Source organism: Camelus ferus, chromosome 2, assembly GCF_009834535.1.
Source record: "Camelus ferus isolate YT-003-E chromosome 2, BCGSAC_Cfer_1.0, whole genome shotgun sequence".
Taxonomy (NCBI): domain Eukaryota; kingdom Metazoa; phylum Chordata; class Mammalia; order Artiodactyla; family Camelidae; genus Camelus; species Camelus ferus.
This window is the reverse complement of record NC_045697.1, coordinates 109,687,423-109,705,111: the sequence shown is the minus strand read 5'-3', so window position 1 is coordinate 109,705,111 and position 17,689 is coordinate 109,687,423. Positions and strand designations below refer to the sequence as shown.

The window sequence follows — 17,689 nt, the reverse complement described above, 5'->3', positions numbered from 1 at the left end:
TCAAACCAACCCCGACCCGGGCCTCCCGGGGGCGGAGTGCGTTCCCTCCCGGACCTGGCGACAAGGCCGCTCATCGCGCCCCCCGTGTCCCCCTGTCTCTCGCAGCCCGCTCGTTGTTGGGGAGCAGCTGCCAGGCTTGTCTGTTCGTTGTTTACAGCGTCCCAGAGCGCGAGCCCGGCAGCATCGGGGGCGGCGGGGCGGGGGGAAGGGGGGGCCGGAGGACGCAGCCAGAATTTCTTTCCAGGGAGTGCGTGAGGGGCATTCTCAACGCAAAACCAGATCAAGAGAGTAGTGACCAACCCTCCTCGGATTACTCTCCACTGGCTCCTCCCTTGCTCCCCTCCCCAACTCCGGATTTGCATAAAAAAGGCCAAGAAAACTCTGGCTGGGCCCCAGCAGCGGATCACTCTGCTCCCCCGGGTCGGAGCCCCCCGGAGCTGCGCGCGGGCTTGTAGCGCGGAGTCTAGCTCAGAGCGCCTCGCCCGCGTCGTCCTCCCCGCACCCGGCGTCTCGGCGCTCCCGCCGTCCCGCCGCCCGCTTTCCAGCGCAGCGAGCGGGTCCGGGACGAGCTCGGGCCCCGGCCGCCTCGTGCTTCCCCGGCTCGGCTCCCTCCGCCCCCCGGGGGTCGCGCGCCCACGATGCCGCAGGGCCCCGGCTCGCTGCTGCTGCTGGTCCTCGCCTCGCACTGCTGCCTGGGCTCCGCGCGCGGGCTCTTCTTCGGCCAGTCCGACTTCTCGTACAAGCGCAGCAACTGCAAGCCCATCCCGGCCAACCTGCAGCTGTGCCACGGCATAGAGTACCAGAACATGCGGCTGCCCAACCTGCTGGGCCACGAGACCATGAAGGAGGTGCTGGAGCAAGCGGGCGCCTGGATCCCGCTGGTCATGAAGCAGTGCCACCCGGACACCAAGAAGTTCCTGTGCTCGCTCTTCGCCCCCGTCTGCCTCGATGACCTGGACGAAACCATCCAGCCGTGCCACTCGCTCTGCGTGCAGGTGAAGGACCGCTGCGCTCCAGTCATGTCCGCCTTCGGCTTCCCCTGGCCCGACATGCTCGAGTGCGACCGTTTCCCCCAGGACAACGACCTCTGCATCCCCCTCGCTAGCAGCGATCACCTCCTGCCGGCCACCGAGGAAGGTAAGCCCTCCTCCTTATCCTCGCCCCTCCCCGGCCAGCTCTGCTAAGGCTTTTCGGGGGTGTTCTCACGGCCCCCGCCCGCCCCACATCCCAAAGCTTTCCCGCCTGGGGTGCCAGTCCCGGGCGGGGCAGACGCTCTCCTTGCCCTGGTGTGTTATCTGGTGACAAATTTGAGATTACCCTGCTCCCCTCTGCAACACACACCCAAGTCTCTTATTCTCTTCCCGAGTTATACCCGTTGCTCTTTCTTAGGGACAGTTTTTAAAAGGGAGGGGCAGAGAAAACGTAGAACTAAAAGAGGTCTTTCCCTTGTAGATACATGTACAATTATTTTTAAAGCTGCTAGCATGGGGGCCACAACGGAGAGTGCTGGAAAGAGTCCTGCGTGGAGGAGTTGGCGGTGAGCACCCTGGCCAGAGCATCCTGGCCTGAGTCTCAGGCAGCACGTTCTTACCACTGGGCAGGATTCTAGGCGCAGGAACATTCCCTACAGGCAGGATAGCCAAAATGCTCAGATGGTGTTTTAAGGCACTCTGCTCTTTGCCGATTTCAGCTTTGAAAATAAAAATCCAGACTGGCTCATGCGTGTTGAAAATTGCGCTTTGATTGTATGTAACTGCTCAGGTGCCCAAGAAAGAGGGCACAAAGGGAATCTCCAGGAATCATTTTTCTATCACTGATCAGCTTTTATCGTAGGAGTGGTTTTAATTAACTGGAGAAAATCGTGCAAAAGAGAGTTTCCCAAGTGTTTTAGAAAACAGAGGGGGAGTTCCTGCACAAAAACCATCAAAGCAATGAAAACCTCATGGGCTCTTGATATTCTTCCTGAAAGGAAAACATATACATTGTGTCTGAACTGATTTACATCCCCCCCTCACCCAATGGAAAGGGGGCTTCCTAATCCCCTTCAGGGCTCCAGCAGCATCTCCCTTTCAATCTCTAATTGTTTTCCTACAGCCATCATTAGTTAAAGAAAATGCAAAGTTGCTCAGCAATCTTTCCTGGCAGGCACCGCGAGTGTGCAATCATCTTATTGGCTAGATTTCTAATTTATTGCAAATGTTTGGCATATTTCAAACATTTGTCCAACATATACCACAGACCAACCAATACAGGTTAGTAACATTTTATATACATTCCTAGAGCTCCTAATTGGAAAAGTTTCATTTTGTTTGAGAGAGGGGAGTTGAGGGCAGTTTTATGTGTGTTGCTTTTGTTTTTATTTTTCACGATCAGCACCAAGCATGATACACTATATTTCTCCAAAAAGCCATTTCCCCTTAAAAATAAAAGTTCATGTTCTTCAAAATCCGCTCTGCACTTTCTCTAATTTGATAAATAACTTCTATAATGAGTCACATAGTTTGTTTTCCTGTGAAAATTCAATTTCATATTAAGGAAAATCGAATTTCACCTAAATGTTAGAGACAGCCTGACTACATTATAAATGGGAGAAAATGAATATTTTCTGCTTTTCCTTTTTCCCAAGAAATCAGACTCTTCTGAAAGAGCCTTTAGCAGGCTCTCTGATAATTGCTCACATTCCTAGGTTCGGTTAGACCCCAGAGACAATTAACTTTCGTTGGCTTCAGGAAAAGCTTTGAGTTTTCTGTTTGTTTGGGTTTTGTTGTTGTTTTGTTTATTTCTGAGAGTCTGAAACAGGCAAAGAGAGGCAAGAAGAACCAGCAGCAGGGAGGAAGCTAACAGTGAAAGAAAGGCTGCTTAACTCAAGCACAAACTTTGCAGAAAGCACGAGGTGATGGCACCAGTGAGAGCAGGTTGTAGTGGTTAGCGAGGTGTGCTTCCAGGTGGAAAGAGCCCAGATGTGATCCTTACGCCAGCCACCTCTCCGTGTCCGCGAGTTGGAAATACCTTGAAATGACTCCCCCGAGAAACAGAGCTCAGCTGAGAGCCCAGCCGAGGCCAGGCGGCCCTGGTGGCCTGCAGCTGAGAAAGATGATCCTTTGGCCGGAGTTTGTGGCTGCTCGTTTTCCAAAATCCCTCAAGGGCCTTTTAGAGCTTTCTCCTCAGAGAGGCTTTGGGACCTACTTTTGCAGAGACTGACTTTGTCCCCAGACTGGGAGGAAGAGCTCAAAGCTGCAGGCTGGCCCAGTTACCTGTAGCTACACAGCGCCCGTTGCCTGGGGATTCATCATGTATTAAGCACAGCAAGTGGGCAGCTTTGCCCATCAAAAAATGGGAGACATGGGAGACTTTCTTAGGAATGGGTGTTCCTTCTTTTGTAAGGGAGACGGAAGCTGGGGTCTTACAGGAAAGACAGTTGCTGCTCTTGCCTGGATGAGCCCCTGTGAGTTGTTTACAAATGCCACCTGCTGTTCCCCTTTAAGGAAACTTACTAATTTGTCACGTTTCTAGCTCCAAAGGTATGCGACGCCTGCAAAAATAAAAACGAGGATGACAACGACATAATGGAAACTCTTTGTAAAAATGATTTTGGTAAGTAACACACCACCACCAACGAAACAGTTCACATTCAGAAGTTTTATTTCGCAGCACAACCTAACGGTACAATTCATTAAGATGTGACTAAATAAAGGGTAAAAATATCATCACGGCTTATCTCTCCTAAAATCATCTAACTTGCTAGTTTCTTCCCTATGTAACTATCTTGCACTGAGTTGTATCTTTTTAGGTGACATTCATTGTTCCTGTTCAGCAATAATCAGATAATGAGAATGGTTCAAATTATGAATTTTCAATGGCACTTTCTTCATTTCACTTTGGCTTTTTCTTGCCAACAAGCATAATCCTGGGCCGTGTTCTCTTTAAGTCACTTAACATATGTACTAGGGAAGGAAACATGTAAATATTAACCCCAGACAAACAGATTCCAGGCATTAAGTTGACCAAAAATAAAAATTTACTACAGTGCCAAACAGAAATCTTTTTACTTTATTCATAACTCATGAGGCTTTGCTTCTCTGTGTTCTACCATCAGTGTATATATCCAAGGTACTGGTTAGTAATCTGGCGGGGAGAGTGTTCTTACATTTAAAAAGAAGAAAAAATAAAGCTAGCAATTTACTTTTGGCAAGATACGTGAAAGGTGCTGTGATGACATGGTGCTTGGGGACAGTAAATAATGTGTGTGATATGTGATCCAATTCTGTGGATTATAAGTCAGTACTATAAGAGAAAGAGGGTTAGAGACTGTCCACCCGGAGCTCTAGCAGCACCTTATCTGCCATCCTCAGGCCTCCGAGGGGAGGGGCCACCTAGACACAGGATCAGCATTAAATTCCGAGTTGGGGTGGCCAGGAACTTCACCCAGACTCCTGCGACTCTCTTGTTTCCATCCCATTCCAAGAGTAGGCACTTTTTGGTGTGTTTGAGAGGTTGGTGCCCTTTAAAAGTGTTTATTCAGGCAGAAGGTTGACCTTATTGGTGAACAGAGATGGTCCCTGTTCTATCAAACACTAACAGACTCTAATCTATACGAGCATTTCCACATTCTCGACTAAGTTCTAGAGTCTGAGAGCAACCACTCGCCTTCCAGGTTCCGAGCCCAGAGGTCTCAGGCCTGGCCAGGTCCCTAAAACTCTGGGAACAACCCGTTCCCATCCTTACAACCCCAGATCTCTGCCAGGAGGTGTCCTGGGTTAACCTTAGCTGGTCCGGGATTGCCATTGCTGTAGGGGAAGCTTCATCCTGCTGAGGAAGGGAAGAAGGAAGGAGGCAGCTCTAAGTCCCAGCCAGTCCTTCCCCTCAGCAAGAGCCACAGCTGGATCATAGGGTTTCATGTGTCTACATTCAAAAACATACAGCTCTCAAAGTAAGGAAGGGCCAGAAACATTGGCAGCAGCAATCCCAAATCTCCAGAGCCTTTCTGAACCCAGTGCTTAGCTTCCATGCTACAAGATTTTATTGAGGGTAAAACAATATATATAATTTTAGTAAAATGTATATAAAATATCATTTCCTTTAAGCAGCTTATGGGCTTTGCAGTAGATTTAATACAGATCTCTCTCCTGGCTTCCATGAAAAAGTTGGTTATATCATGGGGCTCCAAAACAGTTGAAATTAGGGCACGCGCATACACACACACACACTCACACACATACACTACCTACTGGCTTTGTGGCTTTCCTTACAGAAGATCTCCTTCCTAAGGATGCTATATCATGACCTGGGCCAAAAAAAAAAAAAAAAAAAAAAAGTGTGTGAGTGTGTGTCCTCATGCCGTCTCTCCTTAGAGGAGAAAGCCTTTCAAAACGACGTAGAAGTCGTTACATTTAAGGTATCACACATGCAGATACCTCACAAGCTTTGTGTTCTCCACATTCATTTTGTCCCAAAGGGGATAATAAACCTAAACTGGAGGGGGTGCATCACGTAGGATGTATAAGCGGTTTCCCACATCGCCTCTGTACTTTGGAGGAGTCCTAAAAAGGTAATAGGAACAAAAGTAGAAATCTGATGCATTTAACTTGAATCACCCACAAAAGCGTGACACCCTTCCTCCGTGCGCTTCTGAAGTACAGGGAGCATGTGGAACACCTCCTTATTCTAGTGATAAAAGCACTGGCAAAGAAAGAATAGCCCAGAACTACCAGCCTATGTAGGTAACCTTCTGTTGGAGCAGGTAGTATCATCACCTCCGCCTCCTGCCGCATCCTGCATCCGCGTTCACATCTTCCCACGCAGGAAGCTATCTGAGCGCTTTGATTCTCCCTATTCTCATCTTCTCCTGAAATCCTCCCCCCTGGTTAAAAGGGGTGATTTTTCTCATGTCTGGAGCTCAAGAATGTCTTGTTTGACCAGGTGAAATCTCACGCAGGCTATAGGCGAGGCTCCCAGGTAGCCTTATAATCACTTCTCCCACCGTACATCTTCCCCATTCCCAGCCCTTAGGCAGAGGCTGTAGGAACATGTGATATTTCCATGGGACTTATCTCATGATAAACTCTGAGAACTCGGTACTGCAGCTCAGATGCGTATCAGATAAAATAATGGCTGGCCAAGTCACAGCATCCTTGGTTTACCTGGTTGAGCATCAGTCATTGCCTGCTGGACTGGAAAAGCCATGCTTAGTCAGATTCTCTTTCTGAAATAGAAAAAAAAAAAAAAAAAAAGAAAGAAAAAGAAATCCCCAGAGCAGTGATACCCACACAAAACCCTCTTCCTCTGTTACTAATTTAAACAATGCATTAAACTCCATCCGTCAGGAAGGTCACACCTGCATATCATCTATAGGGAACAACTGTTAATGTCACCAAGGGTCTTAGGACACATTACAGTTTCGTGTGTTAATGCGCCAACCAGGACAAGAAATCTGATACTCTGCCTTCAGAGACCACAGAAGTTAGTGGAGGAAATCTGGGGAGCAGAGTTCTGAGAACTAGACTCAGCCAGGACACAACCTAACTTGGTGACCTCCTATGAGTCACTAAACTTCTCTGGCTTTCAGGCACTTCATATATCAACAAGAGATTTTAATTGAATGATTCCTTCGAACCTTAAAATTCGATCCTTTCCCTGCCTTCATGGAGTCTTGAAATTTAATTCCAGCATGTATGTTTGGAGGGTTTTCTTTCCCAAAGCATACTGTTCATGACCATAAAATGTGTCTTTTATAGTAAACCACTTACTTTTGGTCTTAGCATTCTAATGAGCCTACATACCCCTTTTGGAAACAGGACATATATGAGCTGTAAACGCCTTGGCCTTGGACGGGCAAATGATAGTATCTGAGGATGAGGTCTTCAGAAAAACACTTTTACAGCTAAACATGTTGTGCTCTTAAAAAGTCTTGGATATTTTTTCCTCCTAGTTACTTTACCAAATCAAATGCAGCTGTAAGATCAGTGCTCCGTCCCTGTAGTCTGTTCTTTAGAAAACAATGATTGTGTGATATAATTCTCTTACAGGTTTGTCCAAAAACCTCTCCGACAATATAAATTGAGTTTAAAGTTTACAGCCACAGAAGGATTGTGTTTCACCTTAGAGTCAGGCATTTCTTTTTCATGCTGAAGTTTCCAATAGGGGAAGTCGTTTGTGGAGGAGAGCACAAACCACATGCAGCCTGCATACAAACACAGGAACACAAGGGCGAAGGGGGAAAAAGAGTCAGTTGAGTCCCGCAAAGTCTTTAAAAGATGGCGGATTTGAAACAAAGTGCCTGGCAGAGCCTTTGAGGCTTTAGAACCGGAGCCACCTGCTGCCCTGGGCTCCCAAACCCCTACCTGCAGCCCCTGACAGTCTCATTAGCCCAGGGGCGGTGGGCTGTTTTCCCTGCCCGGAGCCGAGTCCCACAAACATGCAGCAGGATGTGTTCCCTCATTATAACTGTAATTCTGTCCCCTCTTGTCTTCGTAGCACTGAAAATAAAAGTGAAGGAGATCACCTACATCAACAGAGACACCAAAATCATCCTGGAGACCAAGAGCAAGACCATCTACAAGCTGAACGGTGTGTCCGAAAGGGACCTGAAGAAATCGGTGCTGTGGCTCAAGGACAGCTTGCAATGCACCTGCGAGGAGATGAACGACATCAACGCGCCCTATCTGGTCATGGGACAGAAACTGGGCGGGGAGCTGGTCATCACCTCGGTGAAGCGGTGGCAGAAGGGGCAGAGAGAGTTCAAGCGCATCTCCCGCAGCATCCGCAAGCTGCAGTGCTAGGTTCCCCGCGCAGCCCGGCTCCGCCCGCCCTACCCTGTCTCCTCCGGGACCTCAGCGCTCGTTTCCCAGGCACAGTCCCTGCAGCTCCGGCCCCAGCCCGGAGCTGCCCCCCTGCCCTTTGCACGTTTGCACCCCCGGCATGTCCTGAGTTGTAAGGCCCTCAGAGGCATCAGCAATGGAGAGCTGTTTTCACATAAAGGAAAAAAACCCACCCAAATCATGTAGAAATATTCCAACTAATAAAATCATGGCTATTTCTACGACGTTTTAAAATAGCTCATGTCAAAACTAGCTTCGCCTAGGTGCAGCTGGGCCTTGGGTTTGACTTTGTTGGTTGGTTTGGTTGGGGTCAGCCGATTTTCACTTTCCAAGGCTGCCGGAACGTGCAGAGAGCTCCGCTTTGCTCTGTGGTTCCAACTGTCGTGGGTCCAAAACCCGGTTGAGATAAAGCTGGCTGTTATCTCAACATCTCTTTCGGCTTCAGCCTGATACTCAGCGCCTACGTCTTGTAACAGCTCACTTGGCATTTTACATCCCTGTCGGGAACTGACAACTGCAGTACGTATCGCTATTCCAGGTAGAGTATTTCCATTTATAAAAACCACATTAACCACCGTAGCATGAGTTCTTCAAATAAAGGGCGACGCAGACAAATGTTATCATTGACCTGAGTACTTTAAGCTTTGTTTAAAACACTTTTTCCTTAATTTTGCAAATTAAACCAGTGTAGCTTCCCTGTAATATACATAGTAGTTGACTTGAAAAAGTTGTACAAATATTGCTTTAACCAACACTGTAAATATTTCAGATAAACAATATATTCTTGTATATAAACTTGACATCCTGTTTTACCAACTCCTCGTCTTCTGTCTTGTCTTCTTCGTGGGAGGAACTGGGAAGGGAGCTGTCACCTCCCCACAGTTTGAAGTGTCTGTTTCCTAAGTGATTCAGAAAGCGTCTCCCCCCTCCGACAGCTCCGCCTGGTGCCTCACATCTCACACAGACCCTACCCCTGCGGAGCCTGCAGGAAGGCGGAGATTTGAGGGCTCTGCAGAGGGCGTTCCTGCTTTTGTCCCTTCTCAGCAATCCAGCGGCAGCTCTGGGGCAACACTAGTCTAAAAACCTAAGGTTCACGAGCTCGACGGTTGTGCTTTTTCATTTCTGCAGATTTTTATAATGAAAAGGAATCACCGTTGTAAAAAATGTTCATTCTTTCCCCACTTACACTCTAACCTTCCGATCAAGAGAGCCATGATTTGAAGAGTAGCCATGGGGAAGCAGGGGATAGGAAGGGGAGGATGAAAATAACCAGCATTGAGAGGAGAAGGGCATCCATCCATAAAATGTCCATCCAGACGCTTCATTGTTTTGTTTTAGGAGCCTCCAGAGAAACTCTAGTAAACACAGGAGTAAAGTAAGGCTCAGAGGGGTTAGGTGGCGTGGCTAATATGAGGCAGAGCCAGAGCTGAAACCAAGGCCTTTCAGGCAACAAATCCTGTCTTCTATTCAGTCCACGAGGGGTTGTAGAAACAGAGTGGCACTCATCTATTCAGCAAACATTTACTGGGCATCTGCTAGGTGCCTGGCCCTGTCTAAGTGCTGGGGACACAGAAGTTAGTCCTTGTTCTTTTGGCGATTACATGAGAGAGTGAAAGAACATAAATAACCACGATGATAATTACATATTGACAGGTGAGAAGCTGCATGAAATATCAGGACAGGTAATATGGGAGAGCAACGCAGTGTCCCCATCAATCTGAAAATTTTAGTGGTGTCCGTGTGAAGCCTATACCTGGTGGCATTTTGTTGATTTCGTTTGAAAGTTTCCTGAACACACAGCCATGATCTCTCTACAGCCCCTCAAGGTCTTCTGGAACCAAAAGTCAATACAGCCCACTGCCTGCCTGAGCTCTGGGATTTCAGTGATCCCTTTCATTCCCCTCTCAACTCTGCTTCTCATATGATTCCACAAACACATGGGAAAGCCCTCTTCCTACAGGGCACCCATGGACCAGAAGAGGGATGTTCACATACCAAGGCCATTACTCATTTCAAACATTTGAAACAGGGAACTAGAGACCCTAGAAAAGGAAAAAAAAAAGAAAGAAAGAGAAGATAAAAGACAAAAGAAACAGTAAACCAAGGATTTAGGAATCAGAAATAGGAAGCAAGTACAACACAACCAAAACTCGTGGAAAGAAACAATTTGGAAGAAATTGATCTGTCTGAATGCTCCCTCTCCAATCAAAGCAAAAGCCACCTGCCCGTATTAAGGGATGCGAGATCTCCAGCTCTGGAGAGGTAGTTAGTGCCAGACATGTTTTGAGGAAGTAGCAGAAGTAACACTCTAGTGTCTGCCTCCTGCCATATATGCCTCTCTATGGAGCTTCCATCCCCATCCACCCCTTGTTCCCATCCTTGATAAAGCTATGAGCCAATGATACATGCCAGGGCAGAGCGGGTAGGTTTGGGGTTGATTTTTCACTTTGTTTTATTATTTTCTTTTGCATGATGATTCAAGTATATATATATGACTCATTTATTTTTGAAATAATCATAACTGTATTCTTTTTTTTCTGGCCTGAGTGTTCACTGTAAAAAAAAAAAAAACTGTTTAACAAACAGCAACATGGGTTAAGACAAAAATGCAAATGAAGCAAGTTACAAAAGTACACTGCACAAAAACATTGGAAATACGGCTATGTCCTCCAGCTCAACAACACATACAATAAGTGTCAGAAACACTCACTTGGTTCAACTTTTAGATTTCAGTCATTTGAGAACTATTATTGTCTGCGTTACTATGTGCGAGACACTGCACTGTGGTAGATGCGTAATGATTCAAGTATATATATGGCTCATTTATTTTTGAGATAATCATAACTGTATTCTTGATGAATTTTTCACCTATCAGATTTATTTGGTAGGCAGATGAAAACATGAATGTTCATCCATTATTGGGGGAAAAAAGCAAGCAATCAGAAAACATGGGATTTCTGGCTTTCCTGATGATTCATGACCTGTTAATAAATGGCTAAAATATCCCCAAATAGGAGATCAGCCTAAAAAGAAAAGTTCAAAGATACAAAAACTACACATCTATTACACATGTAATTCTTCTTCCCTTTCCTAAATAACTTGAGAAATGAGTTGTGGTACAAGGACACATTTTATAAGACTTTTGGGGCAATATTTCCCAAAGTTACCCACTGTTTAAAGGTTCTGTCTATGTGCTCTGAAATTCACAGGATCCATTTTATCTAACAGCACTCTCCAGTCTTCATTCTCTACTTTCTCATCAAAAGATAATTTTTTTCATATTTATTTCTTTATTTTTGTTGAAGCAGAGTCAGTTTACAATGTTGTGTCAATTTCAGGGGTACAGTATAATATTTCTATCATCCATATACATGCGTAGATTCTATTTCATATTCTTTTTCATTGTAGGTTACGATAAGGTATTGAATAGTTCCCTGTGCTATACAGAAGAAACTTGTTGTTTACCTCTTTTATAATAGTAGTTAGTATCTGCAATTAGTATCTGCACAGCTCGAACCACCAATTTCTCCCTTCCCAACACCTTTCCCCACTGGAAACCATGTTTGTTTTCTATGTCTGTGAGTCTGTTTCTGTTTTGTAAATAAGTTCATTTGTGTGTGTGTGTGTCTCTCTCTCTCTTTTTTTTTTTTTTTTTAGATTCTAGATATAAGTTATTCTTTCTCTTTCTGGCTTACTTCACTTAGAATGACCATCTCCAGGTCCACCCATGTTGCTGCAAAATGCATCATTTTATTATTTTATATGGCTGAGTAGTATTCCCTTACATATATATACCACAACTTCTTTATCCAGTCATCTGTTGTTGGACATTTAGGTTGCTTCCATTCTTGGCTATTGTATATAGTGCTGCTAGGAGCACTGGGGTGCATGTATCTTTTTGAATTAGAGTTCCCCCCAGATACATGCCCTGGAGTGGGATGGCTGGATCACACAGTAAGTCTATTTTTAGTCTTTTGAAGAATCTTCAAACTGTTTTCCATAATGGCTGCACCAAACTACATTCCCATCAGCAGTGTAACAGGAGGGTTCTGGAGGGCTTAATTCTATGATGGGCAAAACATTGTATTTAGGGTGCCAATAAAGCAGGAGTTCCCAAAACAGGAAAAGGGGGGAAAGCATTTGATCTTTGATTTTTGATTTTTTTTTAAAGCATTAGAATAGTTACCATAAAAGAAAATTAAACCACTAGATTCTTACTTATACATTTTAAAATAAGTTTGTGGGGTTTTTTGTTTTCAGAATGAAAATATAGGGGTGATGTGGGGACATAATAATACTCTTTTCAGTGTTTTGGACTTCTAACGATCTTAATAACACTCACTTACTGCTGATATGGAAAGAGGGGATAAAGTTCTGAGTATAGCATGGTCCCTCCATGTTTTCTGGTCTAGCTCCTTTAAATTCTCACCCTTTATAGACAGCCTGTAATGTGAGGCTAGAAAATAAAATTTAAACCCAAATCAACTGAAACCAGTAAAGTTACACACTGCTCAGCAGATCCAGGCCATCAGCATGAATCCTGAGCAACTTGTTATAGTATAAGAAGGAGTTACCCAGGCAAAGGAGAAAGTGGGAAGGCTGTGTGGAGAGGGGACAAAGTGGATAAACAGCTCAACAAGTAATGGAAACTTCGAAACCTACTTTCAGCAAGGGACTGAACAAACAGGTAGGCAATAAAAGCAAACAGAAGACTCAAACAACACCATAAGCCAACTAGACCAACAGACACCTATAGAACTTTCCATTAAACAACAGCAGAATACACATTTTTCTCCAATTTTAATATGAGTGGGCCAAAGATGGCCCCTATATTTTGGCTCTTATGTTGTTTACTTTTTCATCGCAGGTTGGCCACCATCAGCTCAAAGCAAAACTCAAATTCTTACCTATACAATTGCTTTAAATATATCCAAAGTAAGTACATTTTAGCCATTTAGAGTATCTGCCTATTTTGCATACCCTGCAAAACCGTATCCAATATCAGCAAGTCACAGAGAACATAAACCCTGAGGGTATAAAAGAACCCAAAGCACTGCCGCCCCTCAGAGCTCTCTGACTCAGAGACACCACCCCCCATCCCACTGCTGAGTGACATCACCTTGACGCAGAAGTCTCCTCTCCACTCCCTTCTTCCCTGAGAGTTCACTTACCTTCTCCTCCATTTGGATGGTGGCCTCTGTCTCTAGAAGTTCTGCTGTGAGGGACTTCCCCTCTCATACAGCCCTGTCCAAATACCACCCAAGAAGCCCATTATGCACTATGGCCATCTCATGCTTGGGTCTTTCCTTGATCAGTCTCGAAATCCTTGGACTCACCCCACAAGTGCATGTGGAATGTTCTCCAGGATGGACCATATGTTAGGCCATATAACAAGTCTCAATATATTGAAAAGAGCCCAAATCATGCGAAGTATCTTCTTTAACCACAATGGGATGAAATTAGAAATAAATAACAAAAGGAAATTTGGGAAATTTACAAATATATGAAAATTAAATACCACATTTCTAAGTGTGTTTGAAATTAAGCTGAATGAAAACAAAAAGTGAATATACCAAAATGCGTATGATGCAGTTAAAGCAATGCTCAGGGGGAAACAGCTGTAAATGCCTATATTAAAAAGGAAGAAAGATCTCAAATCAACAATCTAAATTTCCACTTTAAAAAACAGGTAAAAAAGAAAAACTAAACCCAAAGCCAGCAGGATTAGAGCAGAAATTGATAAAATTGAGACTAGGAAAACAATAGTGAAAATAAAGTTGATTGTTTAAAAAAAATCAGCAAAATTGACAAAAGTTTAGCTAGACTGACCAAAATAAAAAAAAGAGAGAAGGCCCACATTACTAACTGTTAGGAATGAAAGAGGGATATTTCCACCAACCTTGCAGAAGTAAAAAGGATTATGAGGGAATACTATGAGCAATTTTATGGCAATAAATTAGATAATGTTAACGCATTTAAAGAAGAGCTAATATCAGTCATTCACAAACTCATCCAAAAAATAGAAGAGGGGAACATTTCTCAACCCATACTATGAGGCCAACATTGCCCTGAGGCTACAACCAGACAAAGAAATCCCAAGAAAAAAGACTACCAGCCAATATTGCTTATGAATATAAATGCAAAAAGCTTCAGCAATCCAGCAGCCTATTAAAAGGATTATACACCATGACCAAGTGGGACTCATCCCAGGAATGCTAAGTTGGTTTAACATATAAAAATCAATCAATGTGATGTATTATATTAATAGAATAAAGGACTAAAACCACATGATCATATCAATAGATGCAGAAAAGTGCTTGACAAAATTCCACACCCTTTCGGGACAAAAATTCTCACTCAAAAAACTAGGAATAAAAAGGAACTTTCTCAATGTGATAAAGCCATCTACAAAGACCCCACAGTTAACCTCATACTTAATAGTGAAAAACTGAATGCTTTCTCATTAGGATCAAGAAAAAAAGAGTAATATCTACCCTAAGTATTCTTATTCAACATATTACTGAAAGTTCTAGCTGGTACAATAAGGCAAAAAGAAAAAAAAAAAAAAGTGGGGAAGGAAGGGAAGGGGAAGGGAGGGAAGGTAAAGACGAGAAGGAGAGCGCAAGAATCCAGCTCAGAAAAGAAGCAACAGAACAACTACTGTTCACAGATGCCATGATCCTGTCAGCTAAGAAAATCCTAAGAAATCCACTAAAAAAACTATTAGAACAAATGAGAGCCACAAGGCTATAAAATACAAGATCAACATCCAAAAATCTAGTGTAATTCTATCCTCTAGCACTGAACAATCCAAAAATAAAATTGAGAAAATGATTCCATTTACCATAGAATTAAAAGAAGAAAATGTTTCAGAATCAATTTAAGAGATGAAGGGCAAGCTTTGTACACTGAAAATTATAAAACATCACTGAAAGAAATGAAAGAACTAAATACATGAAAAGACATCTATGTTCATGAATTGGAAGACTTAATATTGCTAATATGATCATACTCCTCCGAATAGGTCTACAGATTCAATACAATCCCTGTCAATATCTCAGCTTCCTTTTTTGCAGAAATTGACAAGCTGACTCTAAAATTCTCATGAAAATGCAAGGGACCAAGAATAGCTAAGACAGGAAAAAAACAAAACAAAAAAACCAAAGCCAGAGGACTCACACTTCCCAACTTAAAAACTTAATACAAAGTTGCAGCAATGAAGACAGTGTGACACTGGTAAGGATAAACCTGTAGATCAAAAGAACAGAATTGAGAGTCTAGAAATCAACCTATATTATACTTATGGTCAATTTATTTTGAACAAGAGTGCTAAGACAATAATTCAATGGGGGAAAGCATAGTCTTTCTGACAAATGGTACCTGGAAAACTGGATATCTGCATGGAAAAAAATAACGTTGGACCTTTACCTCACACTATATAAAAATACTAATTTTAAATGGATCAAAGACTTAAGTGTAAGAACTAAAACTATGAAACTCTTAGAAGAAAACATAGCAGCAAATCTTCACAGCCTGAGATTAGGCAAAGATTTCTTAGTTATCACACCAGAAGCACCAAACAAAAGAAAAAATAGGGACATTTAAAATATTTGCGCTTCAAAACAGACCATCGAAATAATGAAAAGGCAACCCACAGAATGCAAGAAAATATTTGCAAATCATATACCTACTAAAAGACTGGTATCCAGAATATAATAAGAACTCTTAAAACTTAACAATAAAAAGACTAGTAACCCAATTTAAAAATGGGCAAAGGATCTAGACGTTCCTCCAAAGAAGATATACAAATAGCCAATGATCACATGAAAAGATGTTTGACATTATTAGTCATTAGGGAAATCACAATGAGTTACCACTTCACACCCAGCAGAATGGCTAGAATCAAAAAGCCAGAGGATGTGGAGAAATCAGAACCTTCCTACTTCACTAGTGGGATTGCAAAATGGTACTGCTAATTTGAAAACAGCTTGGCAATTCCTCAAAATCTTAAACCTAGAGTTACCACATGACAGAGCAATTGTACTACAAATTGGTGTAAGTACTCAGGAGAATTAAGAACGTATATCCACAAAATCACTTGTATCTGAATTTTCATAGCAGTGTTAATCGTAAGAGCCAAAAAGTGGAAACAACCCAAGAGTCCATCAATTGATGAGTGGATAGCAAAATGTGGTGTAAGTATATAATGGAACATTATTTGGCCATGAAAAGAAGTGAAATATTGTTACATGCTACAACTGGGTAAACCCTGAAAACTTAGGCTAAGTGAAATAAGCAAGACACTAAAGACCACACGGTGTACAATTCCAATTATATATGAAACATCCAGAACAGGCAAATCTGTGCAGATAGAAAGTAGGCTGGTGGTTTCCTAGAAGACAGAGGATGGGAGAACTGGGGAGACACATCTAATGAATATGGGATTTCTCCCTGGGGTGATGAAAATGTACTGAAATTATATAGTGTTGATAGCTGCGCGGTTGAATCATACACTTCAAAAGGATGAATTGCATAGCAGGTGAATTATGTCTCAAGTCTGTTATTTAAAAAAAGGGGGGATCCCAAGGCTTAAGATCACACAGAGACTGTGTTATAAATGAGACTTGAAAGTTTGCTTGCCTCTACATCCCATTGTCTTAACCATCAACTACACACCTGGGCTGCCTTCTTTTTTCACATTACAGACCTTCTAGAGAAGGTCAGCCATCCTATGGAGTGAATTTGCCCAAACACCAGATCTCTGTCTCTGCCCCTAACTTTTCTCCTGAGTCAGGGTGTGCCTCACACAGTGGACAACCCTCCCTGTGTGGCCTCGAGAGGCCTTGGAATCAACCTGTGTTAAATAAGTCAAATTTAACTTCCCCCTCCACAACCTCTTCTTCCTTGTATGAGCTGCTCTTACTGGGAGTTATTCCTCGCCAGCTGCTGCCCTTTTCATTCCTCGGGCTATTTGGAAAGAAAAGACAATTAACCTCCCCCCCAAGTCCAGTAAATGATGAAGTTTTTCAGGCTCAGGTTACAGCTCTGACCATTCCCCTGGCTGACTCTTCACCCAGAGGACATACTCCCAGGAGATTTGTCACTCTCATTTCACCTTAATAACATCTTAAGTATCTTCTTAGGATATGGACACAATAGCAACTAAGGGGAAACAATAAAGACTTTATCTCCCAAAACTTCTAAAGAAGTGGGACCCTGACTCAAGTCTTGCTGTGCAGAGATCACCCATGCCTTTCTCCACGTGAAACTTCCTTTGAGTTGATCTCTTAAGGTCATCCCCAAAACTATGGCCATTCCGGTAGAGGTCTTCAGGAAAACCTTAAACTGGTAAAGTTAACTAGTCCCTAAATTACCCGAAAACTGCTTGTATAGCTTCTAAAATTTTCCTTCTTTTGAGATCCAGCCATATGTGTTGGCTATAAAACTTAAACATACAGAAGTCATTTTATGCCAAGATATTAAAATTTTCAAATAGCCATATTTAGACAAAATGCCCAGCCCCCAGTTTTTTGTTTATAACCGTTTAGTTACTTAGAATAACTGAAATCTTTCCCCGCCTCCCTCACACACACACACACACAAAAAAAAGCTAAAATCAATAACGAACAATCCAAAATGCTGATACTCCATTTTTCTGATACTGTAAAATAATGTGACTATGTGTTTTATTTCCATCTCTCCACCATTCCAACTGTTATATGATGGGCTGGGATTACTGCATTTATGGAATAAATTAGAAAAGCAGCTCTATTTCCAGCACTCACACGTGCCACATATTTTCAGCAGTTATGTGGCTAAACACCAAAACTTATGCTCCTTTGAAACAAGGATAGAATAACAGGCAGAAAGGA

The 17,689-nt window shown here is 43.1% G+C and overlaps 1 protein-coding gene across 1 annotated transcript; it reads left to right on the top strand.

The window, feature by feature from the left end:
• The first annotated feature begins 398 nt into the window (after positions 1–398).
• SFRP2 (secreted frizzled related protein 2) lies at positions 399–8,634 on the top strand. Its single transcript, XM_006190826.2, has 3 exons — positions 399–1,137; positions 3,514–3,594; positions 7,474–8,634. Exons 1-3 carry the CDS (start codon positions 639–641, stop codon positions 7,776–7,778), a joined length of 885 nt encoding a protein of 294 aa, XP_006190888.2. The 5' UTR covers positions 399–638; the 3' UTR covers positions 7,779–8,634.
• The last annotated feature ends 9,055 nt before the right edge of the window (positions 8,635–17,689 follow it).

Coding starts and splice junctions, on each gene's coding strand:
- SFRP2 (XM_006190826.2), top strand. CDS start 639: ATGCCGCAGGGCCCCGGCTCGCTGCTGCTGCTGGTCCTCGCCTCGCAC. Junction 1,138..3,513: donor CCTGCCGGCCACCGAGGAAG/GTAAGCCCTCCT, acceptor TCACGTTTCTAG/CTCCAAAGGTATGCGACGCC. Junction 3,595..7,473: donor TCTTTGTAAAAATGATTTTG/GTAAGTAACACA, acceptor TTGTCTTCGTAG/CACTGAAAATAAAAGTGAAG.